The sequence below is a fragment of the Salmo salar genome, chromosome ssa26 (genome assembly GCF_905237065.1).
Source record: "Salmo salar chromosome ssa26, Ssal_v3.1, whole genome shotgun sequence".
Lineage (NCBI taxonomy): Eukaryota > Metazoa > Chordata > Actinopteri > Salmoniformes > Salmonidae > Salmo > Salmo salar.
Window position 1 is genome coordinate 49,340,124 of NC_059467.1, and position 13,579 is coordinate 49,353,702.

Consider the following 13,579-nt stretch of genomic DNA (forward strand, 5'->3'; position numbering starts at 1 on the left):
GGTCTTAGCAGTTTCCAGGAGAGCGTTGCTATGGACCGGATCCAGAGAATAATGGGAGTCCTCCAGAACCCAAACATGGGGTAAATATCCCATCTCCTCCTCTCTCCGTCTCTGTCCCCAACTCTCACCACAAGGAAAATTAACTAGAGCCCAGAGTTTACAGCCAGACTACATTAGTTCTGTTCTACTGTCTGTTCTCCTCTCCCTCCCTACAGTAGTTCCTGTCTGTTCTCCTCTCCCTCCCTACAGTAGTTCCTGTCTGTTCTCCTCTCCCTCCCTACAGTAGTTCCTGTCTGTTCTCCTCTCCCTCCCTACAGTAGTTCCTGTCTGTTCTCCTCTCCCTCCCTACAGTAGTTCCTGTCTGTTCTCCTCTCCCTCCCTGCAGTAGTTCCTGTCTGTTCTCCTCTCCTTCCTCTACAGTAGTTCCTGTCTGTTCTCCTCTCCCTCCCTACAGTAGTTCCTGTCTGTTCTCCTCTCCCTCCCTACAGTAGTTCCTGCCTGTTCTCCTCTACAGTAGTTCCTGTCTGTTCTCCTCTCCCTCCCTGCAGTAGTTCCTGTCTGTTCTCCTCTCCCTCCCTGCATTAGTTCCTGTCTGTTCTCCTCTCCCTCCCTGCATTAGTTCCTGTCTGTTCTCCTCTCCTTCCTACAGTAGTTCCTGTCTGTTCTCCTCTCCTTCCTACAGTAGTTCCTGTCTGTTCTCCTCTCCCTCCCTACAGTAGTTCCTGTCTGTTCTCCTCTCCCTCCCTACAGTAGTTCCTGTCTGTTCTCCTCTACAGTAGTTCCTGTCTGTTCTCCTCTCCCTCCCTACAGTAGTTCCTGTCTGTTCTCCTCTCCCTCCCTACAGTAGTTCCTGTCTGTTCTCCTCTCCCTCCCTGCAGTAGTTCCTGTCTGTTCTCCTCTCCCTCCCTACAGTAGTTCCTGTCTGTTCTCCTCTCCCTCCCTGCATTAGTTCCTGTCTGTTCTCCTCTCCTTCCTCTACAGTAGTTCCTGTCTGTTCTCCTCTCCCTTCCTACAGTAGTTCCTGTCTGTTCTCCTCTCCCTCCCTACAGTAGTTCCTGTCTGTTCTCCTCTCCCTCCCTACAGTAGTTCCTGTCTGTTCTCCTCTCCCTCCCTACAGTAGTTCCTGTCTGTTCTCCTCTCCTTCCTCTACAGTAGTTCCTGTCTGTTCTCCTCTCCTTCCTCTACAGTAGTTCCTGTCTGTTCTCCTCTCCCTCCCTACAGTAGTTCCTGTCTGTTCTCCTCTCCTTCCTCTACAGTAGTTCCTGTCTGTTCTCCTCTCCCTCCCTACAGTAGTTCCTGTCTGTTCTCCTCTCCCTCCCTACAGTAGTTCCTGTCTGTTCTCCTCTCCCTCCCTACAGTAGTTCCTGTCTGTTCCCCTCTCCCTCCCTGCATTAGTTCCTGTCTGTTCTCCTCTCCTTCCTACAGTAGTTCCTGTCTGTTCTCCTCTCCCTCCCTACAGTAGTTCCTGCCTGTTCTCCTCTCCCTCCCTGCATTAGTTCCTGTCTGTTCTCCTCTCCCTCCCTACAGTAGTTCCTGTCTGTTCCCCTCTCCCTCCCTACAGTAGTTCCTGTCTGTTCTCCTCTCCCTCCCTACAGTAGTTCCTGTCTGTTCTCCTCTCCTTCCCTACAGTAGTTCCTGTCTGTTCTCCTCTCCTTCCTCTACAGTAGTTCCTGTCTGTTCTCCTCTCCCTCCCTACAGTAGTTCCTGTCTGTTCTCCTCTCCCTCCTCTACAGTAGTTCCTGTCTGTTCTCCTCTCCCTCCCTGCATTAGTTCCTGTCTGTTCTCCTCTCCCTCCCTACAGTAGTTCCTGTCTGTTCTCCTCTCCCTCCCTGCATTAGTTCCTGTCTGTTCTCCTCTCCCTCCCTACAGTAGTTCCTGTCTGTTCTCCTCTCCTTCCTCTACAGTAGTTCCTGTCTGTTCTCCTCTCCCTCCCTACAGTAGTTCCTGTCTGTTCTCCTCTCCCTCCTCTACAGTAGTTCCTGTCTGTTCTCCTCTCCTTCCTACAGTAGTTCCTGTCTGTTCTCCTCTCCCTCCCTACAGTAGTTCCTGTCTGTTCTCCTCTCCCTCCCTACAGTAGTTCCTGTCTGTTCTCCTCTCCCTCCCTACAGTAGTTCCTGTCTGTTCTCCTCTCCCTCCCTACAGTAGTTCCTGTCTGTTCTCCTCTCCTTCCTACAGTAGTTCCTGTCTGTTCTCCTCTCCCTCCCTACAGTAGTTCCTGTCTGTTCTCCTCTCCCTCCTCTACAGTAGTTCCTGTCTGTTCTCCTCTCCCTCCTCTACAGTAGTTCCTGTCTGTTCTCCTCTCCCTACCTACAGTAGTTCCTGTCTGTTCTCCTCTCCCTCCCTACAGTAGTTCCTGTCTGTTCTCCTCTCCTTCCCTACAGTAGTTCCTGTCTGTTCTCCTCTCCTTCCCTACAGTAGTTCCTGTCTGTTCTCCTCTCCTTCCTCTACAGTAGTTCCTGTCTGTTCTCCTCTCCTTCCCTACAGTAGTTCCTGTCTGTTCTCCTCTCCCTCCTCTACAGTAGTTCCTGTCTGTTCTCCTCTCCCTCCCTGCATTAGTTCCTGTCTGTTCTCCTCTCCCTCCCTACAGTAGTTCCTGTCTGTTCTCCTCTCCCTCCTCTACAGTAGTTCCTGTCTGTTCTCCTCTCCCTCCCTACAGTAGTTCCTGTCTGTTCTCCTCTCCCTCCCTACAGTAGTTCCTGTCTGTTCTCCTCTCCCTACCTACAGTAGTTCCTGTCTGTTCTCCTCTCCCTCCCTGCAGTAGTTCATGTCAGCTTTCTATTGGAGGGGAAAGGCTCCCCAAAATGGTTCCGTAAGTAGTGCACTATAAGGGAATAGGGTGCTATTTGGGATACAGCCTATTGTTCCATGTCTCAGTATTCAGTGGAAGAGTCGTTTCCAGGCGGTTAGTTAGTTAGTTAGTTATCTTTATGTGTGTTATAGTGACTGGGAAACAGCAGGCAGTTAGTTAGTTAGTTAGTTAGTTAGTTAGTTATCTTTATGTGTGTTATAGTGACTGGGAAACAGCAGGCTGTTAGTTAGTTAGTTAGTTAGTTAGTTAGTTAGTTAGTTAGTTAGTTAGTTAGTTAGTTAGTTATCTTTATGTGTGTTATAGTGACTGGGAAACAGCAGGCAGTTAGTTAGTTAGTTAGTTAGCTAGTTAGTTAGTTAGTTAGTTAGTTATCTTTATGTGTGTTATAGTGACTGGGAAACAGCAGGCAGTTAGTTAGTTAGTTCGTTAGTTAGTTATTTATCTTTATGTGTGTTATAGTGACTGGGAAACAGCAGGCTGTTAGTTAATTAGTTAGTTAGTTAGTTATTATCTTTATGTGTGTTATAGTGACTGGGAAACAGCAGTTAGTTAGTTAGTTAGTTATCTTTATATGTGTTATAGTGACTGGGAAACAGCAGTTAGTTAGTTAGTTAATTAGTTAGTTAGTTAGTTAGTTATCTTTATGTGTGTTATAGTGACTGGGAAACAGCAGGCAGTTAGTTAGTTAGTTAGTTAGTTATCTTTATGTGTGTTATAGTGACTGGGAAACAGCAGTTAGTGAGTTATTTAGTTAGTTAGTTAGTTATCTTTATGTGTGTTATAGTGACTGGGAAACAGCAGGCAGTTAGTTAGTTAGTTAGTTATCTTTATGTGTGTTATAGTGACTGGGAAACAGCAAGCAGTTAGTTAGTTAGTTATCTTTATGTGTGTTATAGTGACTGGGAAACAGCAGGCAGTTAGTTAGTTAGTTATCTTTATATGTGTTATAGTGACTGGGAAACAGCAGGCAGTTAGTTAGTTAGTTAGTTATCTTTATGTGTGTTATAGTGACTGGGAAACAGCAAGCAGTTAGTTAGTTAGTTAGTTAGTTATCTTTATGTGTGTTATAGTGACTGGGAAACAGCAGGCAGTTAGTTAGTTAGTTATCTTTATATGTGTTATAGTGACTGGGAAACAGCAGGCAGTTAGTTAGTTAGTTAGTTATCTTTATGTGTGTTATAGTGACTGGGAAACAGCAAGCAGTTAGTTAGTTAGTTAGTTAGTTATCTTTATGTGTGTTATAGTGACTGGGAAACAGCAGGCAGTTAGTTAGTTAGTTAGTTAGTTAGCTAGTTAGTTAGTTATCTTTATGTGTGTTATAGTGACTGGGAAACAGTAGGCAGTCAGTTAGTTAGTTAGTTAGTTAGTTAGTTAGTTATCTTTATATGTGTTATAGTGACTGGGAAACAGCAAGCAGTTAGTTAGTTATCTTTATGTGTGTTATAGTGACTGGGAAACAGCAGGCTGTTAGTTAGTTAGTTAGTTAGTTAGTTAGTTAGTTATCTTTATATGTGTTATAGTGACTGGGAAACAGCAGTTAGTGAGTTATTTAGTTAGTTAGTTAGTTATCTTTATGTGTGTTATAGTGACTGGGAAACAGCAAGCAGTTAGTTAGTTAGTTAGTTATCTTTATGTGTGTTATAGTGACTGGGAAACAGCAGACAGTTAGTTAGTTAGTTAGTTAGTTAGTTAGTTAGCTAGTTAGTTAGTTAGTTAGTTAGTTAGTTAGTTATCTTTATATGTGTTATAGTGACTGGGAAACAGCAGGCAGTTAGTTAGTTATCTTTATGTGTGTTATAGTGACTGGGAAACAGCAGTTAGTGAGTTATTTAGTTAGTTAGTTAGTTAGTTATCTTTATGTGTGTTATAGTGACTGGGAAACAGCAAGCAGTTAGTTAGTTAGTTAGTTAGTTAGTTATCTTTATGTGTGTTATAGTGACTGGGAAACAGCAGGCAGTTAGTTAGTTAGTTAGTTATCTTTATGTGTGTTATAGTGACTGGGAAACAGCAAGCAGTTAGTTAGTTAGTTAGTTATCTTTATGTGTGTTATAGTGACTGGGAAACAGCAGGCAGTTAGTTAGTTAGTTAGTTAGTTAGTTAGTTAGTTAGTTATCTTTATATGTGTTATAGTGACTGGGAAACAGCAGTTAGTGAGTTATTTAGTTAGTTAGTAAGTTAGTTAGTTAGTTATCTTTATGTGTGTTATAGTGACTGGGAAACAGCAAGCAGTTAGTTAGTTAGTTAGTTAGTTAGTTATCTTTATGTGTGTTATAGTGACTGGGAAACAGCAGGCAGTTAGTTAGTTATCTTTATGTGTGATCTGTTCTGTGGAAACTAAGGAGTTGGCACCTCAAAGCTGGTTTGGCTGGATAAGACTTGATTCTCTGTTACCAGAGGAAGAGACGGGTGTGAAAACCATCAGTACTGTACATTCTGTGAGATTAGAGAAAGTCCAGCCTTTGTCAGAACACCACTGGTCACCCAGAAGATATTGGGATGAGATACTTCAACTTCTACCATAGGAGACTACAAATTCTATCAAATGTATTATAAAGCCCCTTTGACATTGTCACAAAGTGCTTTCCGGGTAGATACCCAGACTGAAAGGCCAAAGAGAAAGCGATGCAGAAGCACAATGGCTAGGGAAAACTAGTTACCTAGAGGAACCAGCTACAGACATGTCTCGGTTTTAGTCAGCTGGCTGGTACCTGTGGTACCTGTGGTGGAGTCACCATCAACTATTAACACATCCCTGTGGCTCAGTTGGTAGAGCATGGTGTTTGCAACGCCAGAGTTGTGGGTTCGATTCCCACAGGGGGGGCAGTACGGAGAAGAAAAAAAACATTAAAAAAAAGTATGAAATTAGATTAAATGAAATGTATGAATTCACTACTGTAAATCGCTCTGGATAAGAGCGTCTGCTAAATGACTAAAATGTAAAATGTAAATGATGCTAACGAGACTTTAACCCTCTGTTATGTGGTCAGGGATGTAATCTGTATGATGCTAACGGGACTTTAACCCACTGTTATGTGGACAGGGATGTAATCTGTATGATGCTAACGAGACTTTAACCCACTGTTATGTGGACAGGGATGTAATCTGTATGATGCTAACGGGACTTTAACCCACTGTTATGTGGTCAGGGATGTAATCTGTATGATGCTAACGAGACTTTAACCCACTGTTATGTGGTCAGGGATGTAATCTGTATGATGCTAACGAGACTTTAACCCACTGTTATGTGGTCAGGGATGTAATCTGTATGATGCTAACGAGACTTTAACCCACTGTTATGTGGTCAGGGATGTAATCTGTATGATGCTAACGAGACTTTAACCCACTGTTATGTGGTCAGGGGTGTAATCTGTATGATGCTAACGAGACTTTAACCCACTGTTATGTGGACAGGGGTGTAATCTGTATGATGCTAACGAGACTTTAACCCACTGTTATGTGGACAGGGGTGTAATCTGTATGTGATGCTAACAGGGGTGTAATGCTAGTAGGGGTGTAATCTGTATGATGCTAACAGGGGTGTAATGCTAGTAGGGGTGTAATCTGTATGATACTAACAGGGGTGTAATGCTAGTAGGGGTGTAATCTGTATGATGCTAACAGGGGTGTAATGCTAGCAGGGGTGTAATCTGTATGATGCTAACAGGGGTGTAATGCTAGTAGGGGTGTAATCTGTATGATGCTAACAGGGGTGTAATGCTAGCAGGGGTGTAATCTGTATGATGCTAACAGGGGTGTAATGCTAGTAGGGGTGTAATCTGTATGATGCTAACAGGGGTGTAATGCTAGCAGGGGTGTAATCTGTATGATGCTAACAGGGGTGTAATGCTAGTAGGGGTGTAATTTGTATGTGATGCTAACAGGGGTGTAATGCTAGCAGGGGTGTAATCTGTATGTGATGCTAACAGGGGTGTAATGCTAGCAGGGGTGTAATCTGTATGTGATGCTAACAGGGGTGTAATGCTAGCAGGGGTGTAATCTGTATGTGATGCTAACAGGGGTGTAATGCTAGTAGGGGTGTAATTTGTATGTGATGCTAACAGGGGTGTAATGCTAGCAGGGGTGTAATCTGTATGTGATGCTAACAGGGGTGTAATGCTAGTAGGGGTGTAATTTGTATGTGATGCTAACAGGGGTGTAATGCTAGCAGGGGTGTAATCTGTATGTGATGCTAACAGGGGTGTAATGCTAGTAGGGGTGTAATTTGTATGTGATGCTAACAGGGGTGTAATGCTAGCAGGGGTGTAATCTGTATGTGATGCTAACAGGGGTGTAATGCTAGTAGGGGTGTAATTTGTATGTGATGCTAACAGGGGTGTAATGCTAGCAGGGGTGTAATCTGTATGTGTGTGAGGAGGAATCAGACCACATGCAGAGCAGCTCACAACAGGTGACTCATTATGGATCCCAGAATAATCTGAACCCACTATAGAGAGGAGGAGGAGGAGAGGAGGAGGAGGAGGGGGGAAGGGGAGGCAGATGAGAGGAGGAGGAGGAGGAGGAGGAGGGAAGGCAGATGAGAGGAGGAAGAGGAGGAGAAGGAGGGAAGGGGAGGCAGATGAGAGGAGGAAGAGGAGAAGAGGGGGGAGGAGAAGGATGAATAGAAATGAATAGGCAGACGAAAGAGATAGATAGGGGGAGGAGGTGTTGCTGAAACAGTGTTAAATTCCACTGGCTGCTTAAAGCAGCAGAGCACACACACACACACACACACACACACACACACACACACACACACACACACACACACACACACACACACACACACACACACACACACACACACACAGAGCGAGGACACTACGGGGCGATGGATAGGCAGTCGAATGGCCTCGGGGCTTACTGGCTATTTATAGCGGTGAATGGAAGGAACAGGGCCCTCCCTCCCTCGCTCGCTGCCACGTGTGGACATGTAGCGTGTGTGACTGACTGTACAGCAGCATAGCTGCTCAGACACTCAAGCAGGCAGCAAGCAGGCAGCACACAGCATCACGTCTTGTCCTGTAGAGGTAAACATGCCCAGGTCAGAGACAGAATGCACTGTACAGATACGATCAGTGGAGGTTTGGAATGTACACAGACATAACAATATGCTGAACCTGTGGTACATTTATCCACTTTATGCCATCACCAACTCTCACTCTGTTTGCCTCCCAAATGGCACCCTGGACAAAAGTAGTGCCCTATATAGGGAATAGGGCCCTGGTCTATAGTAGTGCCCTATATAGGGAATAGGGCTCTGGTCTATAGTAGTACCACTATATAGGGAATAGGGCCCTGGTCTATAGTAGTACCACTATATAGGGAATAGGGCTCTGGTCTATAGTAGTACCACTATATAGGGAATAGGACTCTGGTCTATAGTAGTGTACTATATAGGGAATAGGCCTCTGGTCTATAGTAGTGTACTAGAACCCAGTTCTATTATCTGTTCTGTGTTCTAAACCCTGTTTTGTTATCTGTTCTGTGTTCTAAACCCTATTCTATTATCTGTTCTGTGTTCTAAACCCTGTTCTGTTATCTGTTCTGTGTTCTAAACCCTGTTTTGTTATCTGTTCTGTGTTCTAAACCCTGTTCTCTTCTCTGTTCTGTGTTCTAAACCCTGTTCTATTCTCTTTTCTGTGTTCTGAACCCTGTTCTCTTCTCTGTTCTGTGTTCTAAACCCTGTTCTATTATGTGTTCTGTGTTCTGAACCCTGTTCTGTTGTCTGTTCTGTGTTCTAAACCCTGTTCTGTTGTCTGTTCTGTGTTATAAACCCTATTCTATTCTCTGTTTTGGGTTCTGAACCCTGTTCTATTCTTTGTTCTGTGTTCTGAACCCTGTTCTGTTGTCTGTTCTGTGTTCTAAACCCTGTTCTCTTCTCTATTCTGTGTTCTAAACCCTGTTCTGTTGTCTGTTCTGTGTTCTAAACCCTGTTCTCTTCTCTGTTCTGTGTTCTAAACCCTGTTCTCTTCTCTGTTCTGTGTTCTAAACCCTGTTCTCTTCTCTGTTCTGTGTTCTAAACCCTGTTCTCTTCTCTGTTACGTGTTCTAAACCCTGTTCTCTGTTCTAAACCTTGTTCTATTTTTTGTTCTGTGTTCTAAACCCTGTTCTCTTCTCTGTTCTGTGTTCTAAACCCTGTTCTGTTATCTGTTCTGTGTTCTGAACCTTGTTCTCTTCTCTGTTCTGTGTTATAAACCCTGTTCTGTTATCTGTTCTGTGTTCTAAACCCTGTTTTCTTCTCTGTTCTGTGTTCTAAACCCTGTTCTATTATCTGTTCTGTGTTCTAAACCCTATTCTATTCTCTGTTTTGGGTTCTGAACCCTGTTCTCTTCTCTATTCTGTGTTCTAAACCCTGTTCTGTGTTCTAAACCCTGTTCTCTTCTCTATTCTGTGTTCTAAACCCTGTTCTGTTATCTGTTCTGTGTTCTAAACCCTATTCTATTCTCTGTTTTGGGTTCTGAACCCTGTTCTATTCTTTGTTCTGTGTTCTGAACCCTGTTCTGTTGTCTGTTCTGTGTTCTAAACCCTGTTCTCTTCTCTATTCTGTGTTCTAAACCCTGTTCTGTTATCTGTTCTGTGTTCTAAACCCTGTTCTCTTCTCTATTCTGTGTTCTAAACCCTGTTCTGTTATCTGTTCTGTGTTCTAAACCCTGTTTTCTTCTCTGTTCTGTGTTCTAAACCCTGTTCTATTATCTGTTCTGTGTTCTAAACCCTGTTTTGTTATCTGTTCTGTGTTCTAAACCCTGTTCTGTTATCTGTTCTGTGTTCTAAACCCTATTCTATTATCTGTTTTGGGTTCTGAACCCTGTTCTCTTCTCTATTCTGTGTTCTAAACCCTGTTCTGTGTTCTAAACCCTGTTCTCTTCTCTATTCTGTGTTCTAAACCCTGTTCTGTTATCTGTTCTGTGTTCTAAACCCTATTCTATTCTCTGTTTTGGGTTCTGAACCCTGTTCTATTCTTTGTTCTGTGTTCTGAACCCTGTTCTGTTGTCTGTTCTGTGTTCTAAACCCTGTTCTCTTCTCTATTCTGTGTTCTAAACCCTGTTCTGTTATCTGTTCTGTGTTCTAAACCCTGTTCTCTTCTCTATTCTGTTCTAAACCCTGTTCTGTGTTCTAAACCCTGTTCTCTTCTCTATTCTGTGTTCTGAAACCTGTTCTGTTGTCTGTTCTGTGTTCTAAACCCTGTTCTGTTATGTGTTCTAAACCCTGTTCTATTATGTGTTCTGTGTTCTAAACCCTGTTCTCTTCTCTGTTCTGTGTTCTAAACCCTGTTCTATTCTCTTTTCTGTGTTCTAAACCCTGTTCTCTTCTCTGTTCTGTGTTCTAAACCCTGTTCTCTTCTCTGTTCTGTGTTCTAAACCCTGTTCTCTTCTCTGTTCTGTGTTCTAAACCCTGTTCTCTTCTCTGTTCTGTCTTCTAAACCCTGTTCTCTTCTCTGTTACGTGTTCTAAACCCTGTTCTATTCTCTTTTCTGTGTTCTAAACCCTGTTCTGTTGTCTGTTCTGTGTTCTAAACCCTGTTCTATTATGTGTTTGTAGTGAGCGCTACGTCAGTGTCATCCTGAAGATGGAAGCCATGCTCCATAGCTGGTTTCCTCAAGTCAGAGCCCGCCGAGACCCAGACCCAGACCCAGACCAGCACAATGACAGCCAGGAAGAGCACCACACTCCAGCTACGAGACACAAGGTAAAGGTCTTTAACAGTGAGCTGTGATGAAAGACTGTTGGGAGCTCTGTTCCAGTATTCACACCAGCATACCACTTAGAATGGTACAATGCATGTCCGCTACACTGTACAACACTACCATTCCATTTACAATGCATGTCCACAACACTGCTACACTGTACAACACTACCATTCATTTACAATGCATGTCCACAACACTGCTACACTGTACAACACTACCATTCATTTACAATGCATGTCCACAACACTGCTACACTGTACAACACTACCATTCATTTACAATGCATGTCCACAACACTGTAACACTGTACAACACTACCATTCCATTTACAATGCATGTCCACAACACTGCTACACTGTACAACACTACCATTCATTTACAATGCATGTCCACAACACTGCTACACTGTACAACACTACCATTCATTTACAATGCATGTCCACAACACTGTAACACTGTACAACACTACCATTCCATTTACAATGCATGTCCACAACACTGCTACACTGTACAACACTACCATTCATTTACAATGCATGTCCACAACACTGTAACACTGTACAACACTACCATTCATTTACAATGCATGTCCACAACACTGTAACACTGTACAACACTACCATTCATTTACAATGCATGTCCACAACACTGCTACACTGTACAACACTACCATTCATTTACAATGCATGTCCACAACACTGCTACACTGTACAACACTACCATTCATTTACAATGCATGTCCACAACAATCACTTATTCTATGTGGTAGCTACGCTAGTAGGAAGACAGGAGAGCAGCCACTTTCAGCGCAGTTTGGAACGCAGCCCTACAGGTAGGAGTTGAGGGAGGAAGGGAGGAAGGGAGGAGAGGAGCCCAACATCCATTATCCTGAGAATAGCAGGCAGAGCAGGTTTTACAATCTATCTCTACAGGAGAGGAATTATAGAGGTGTCATTTTCCATAAGACAATGGACTGAGAACAACAGAGGAATGTAGAGGACAGGTAGAGGTCTGGAAGTGGAGGAGAGAAGGGAGGAGGAGTAGAGGGAGGAGGAGAGAAGGGAGGAGGAGAGAAGAGAGGAGTAGAGGGAGGAGGAGTAGAGGGAGGAGGAGAGAAGGGAGGAGGAGAGAAGGGAGGAGGAGAGAAGAGAGGAGTAGAGGGAGGAGGAGTAGAGGGAGGAGGAGAGAAGGGAGGAGGAGAGAAGGGAGGAGGAGAGAAGGCAATAGAGGGAGGAGGAGTAGAGGGAGGCGGAGAGAAGGGAGGAGGAGAGAGTAGAGGGAGGAGGAGTAGAGGGAGGAGGAGAGAAGGGAGGAGGAGAGAAGGGAGGAGGAGAGAAGAGAGGAGTAGAGGGAGGAGGAGAGAAGGGAGGAGGAGAGAAGAGAGGAGTAGAGGGAGGAGGAGTAGAGGGAGGAGGAGAGAAGGGAGGAGGAGAGAAGGGAGGAGGAGAGAAGGCAGGAGGAATAGAGGGAGGAGGAGTAGAGGGAGTAGAGAGAAGGGAGGAGAGGGAGGAGGAGAAGTAGGAGAGAAGGAAAAACAAGGTTCCTCATTTTCCCCTCTCGTGCCAGACTGACTGTGTTCTGTTTGTTCTGTTCTCACCCTCAGAAGATGTTAGACAACTGAAGTTATGATGTAATCACTAGATACTCTGGGGTCTACAATTCCATTAGAAAGCAGGAGACAGAATTATACTCAGTCAGGATGTCATGTCGTCTCTTAAGGAAGAATGGCAGAATGCTATTCTACTCTTCTTTGTAGTCAGTTGTTCATGGGGGACAAAGGGATACAAACCCAACCTATTCCATTCTGACTCTCCACAGCAATACCATGCCCCAGCCCACCCACCACCTCCAGCCTCTCCTCCCGTCGTCTCCCCCCCAGAGGGTGACCACCACCCAGCCCTGCGAGCCTCCGACGGACCTCTACCTGGCGCCTTCCCCAACTCCTCTGCCACTCATCTCAAATGTCTCCACACTGCCCCCATCTGCTCCGCCAAGACAGAGACAGAGACAGAGACAGCCCAGCAAGAGCCACCAGGCCTGGGCAGACCCTCCTCCGCCTGCTCCCTGGGATCCAACCGCCCAGCCGAGGACCAGGAACAGACCCAAGACGACGCCGTCTCCTCCAGCACTGACCTCCAGGGGAGCCCTGTGGACCCCCACCTCCAGACCCAGCCCTACAGAGTCAGACCCCGAGCCCACCGACGAGGGCCTCCGTCGGGGAAGATCAGCTCGCCCTGCCTGGAGAGGCTGCTCCAGTCCAAGGAGAGCATCATCGCACCCAGAAACACGGGAGGTGATGGTCCTGGTGGTGGTGAGGAGAGCAGCCGGTCGTAACAGCTGGACCCAGAAACACGGGAGGTGATGGTCCTGGTGGTGGTGTGGAGAGCAGCCGGTCGTAACAGCTGGACCCAGACATGTTCCACGGAGAAGATAAGGACTGATCTGGGAACAGAGTTAACCCGGGAGAGACAGAGCTGTATCTTTCCACAACAGGCTCTCCAATACAGCAGAGGGCAAAGGTCGCTGTCTGGGCGGGACGCGACAGTGGCTGTCCCTTTATGAGCTGTGTGTCATGTGATCCATCATGTGATCCATCATGTGATCATACTATCTGCAGTAAGACACTGAGACATGGACGAGAGGAGATAGAACAAACAAAACCAAGGTTAGTCTGTCTGTCCTCAAAATAACAAACAAAACTAACCTTGATTTGGTTTGTTATCTTGAGGACAGAGAGAGAGAGAGAGAGAGAGAGAGAGAGAGAGAGAGAGAGAGAGAGAGAGAGAGAGAGAGAGAGAGAGAGAGAGAGAGAGAGAGAGACAGAGAGACAGAGAGAGAGCGAGAGAGACAGAGACAGAGAGAGAGAGAGAGAGAGAGAGAGAGAGAGAGAGACAGAGAAGAGAGACAGAGAGAGACAGAGAGAGAGAGAGAGAGAGAGAGAGAGAGAGAGAGAGAGAGAGAGAGAGAGAGAGACAGAGAGAGAGAGAGAGCGAGAGAGACAGAGACAGAGAGAGCGAGAGAGAGAGAGAGAACGAGAGAGACGAGAGAGACAGAGACAGAGAGAGAGAGAGAGAGAGGGAGGT

General features: G+C 45.2%; 1 protein-coding gene across 2 annotated transcripts in view; it reads left to right on the forward strand.

Annotated features, from left to right (window-relative positions):
* The window catches only part of LOC106593074 (uncharacterized), a 28,801-nt gene extending 15,456 nt beyond the window's left edge, over positions 1-13,345 (forward strand). Inside the window, exons 4-6 of one of the 2 annotated variants that reach the window (XM_045708498.1) lie at positions 2-80; positions 10,348-10,495; positions 12,315-13,343. In XM_045708498.1, the coding sequence (XP_045564454.1) occupies positions 2-80; positions 10,348-10,495; positions 12,315-12,830 (743 nt within the window). In that variant the 3' untranslated portion in view covers positions 12,831-13,343. Of the gene's footprint in view, position 1; positions 81-10,347; positions 10,496-12,314 lie in introns of both variants that reach the window. The other variant, XM_045708497.1, reaches the window with a different exon arrangement.
* The last annotated feature ends 234 nt before the right edge of the window (positions 13,346-13,579 follow it).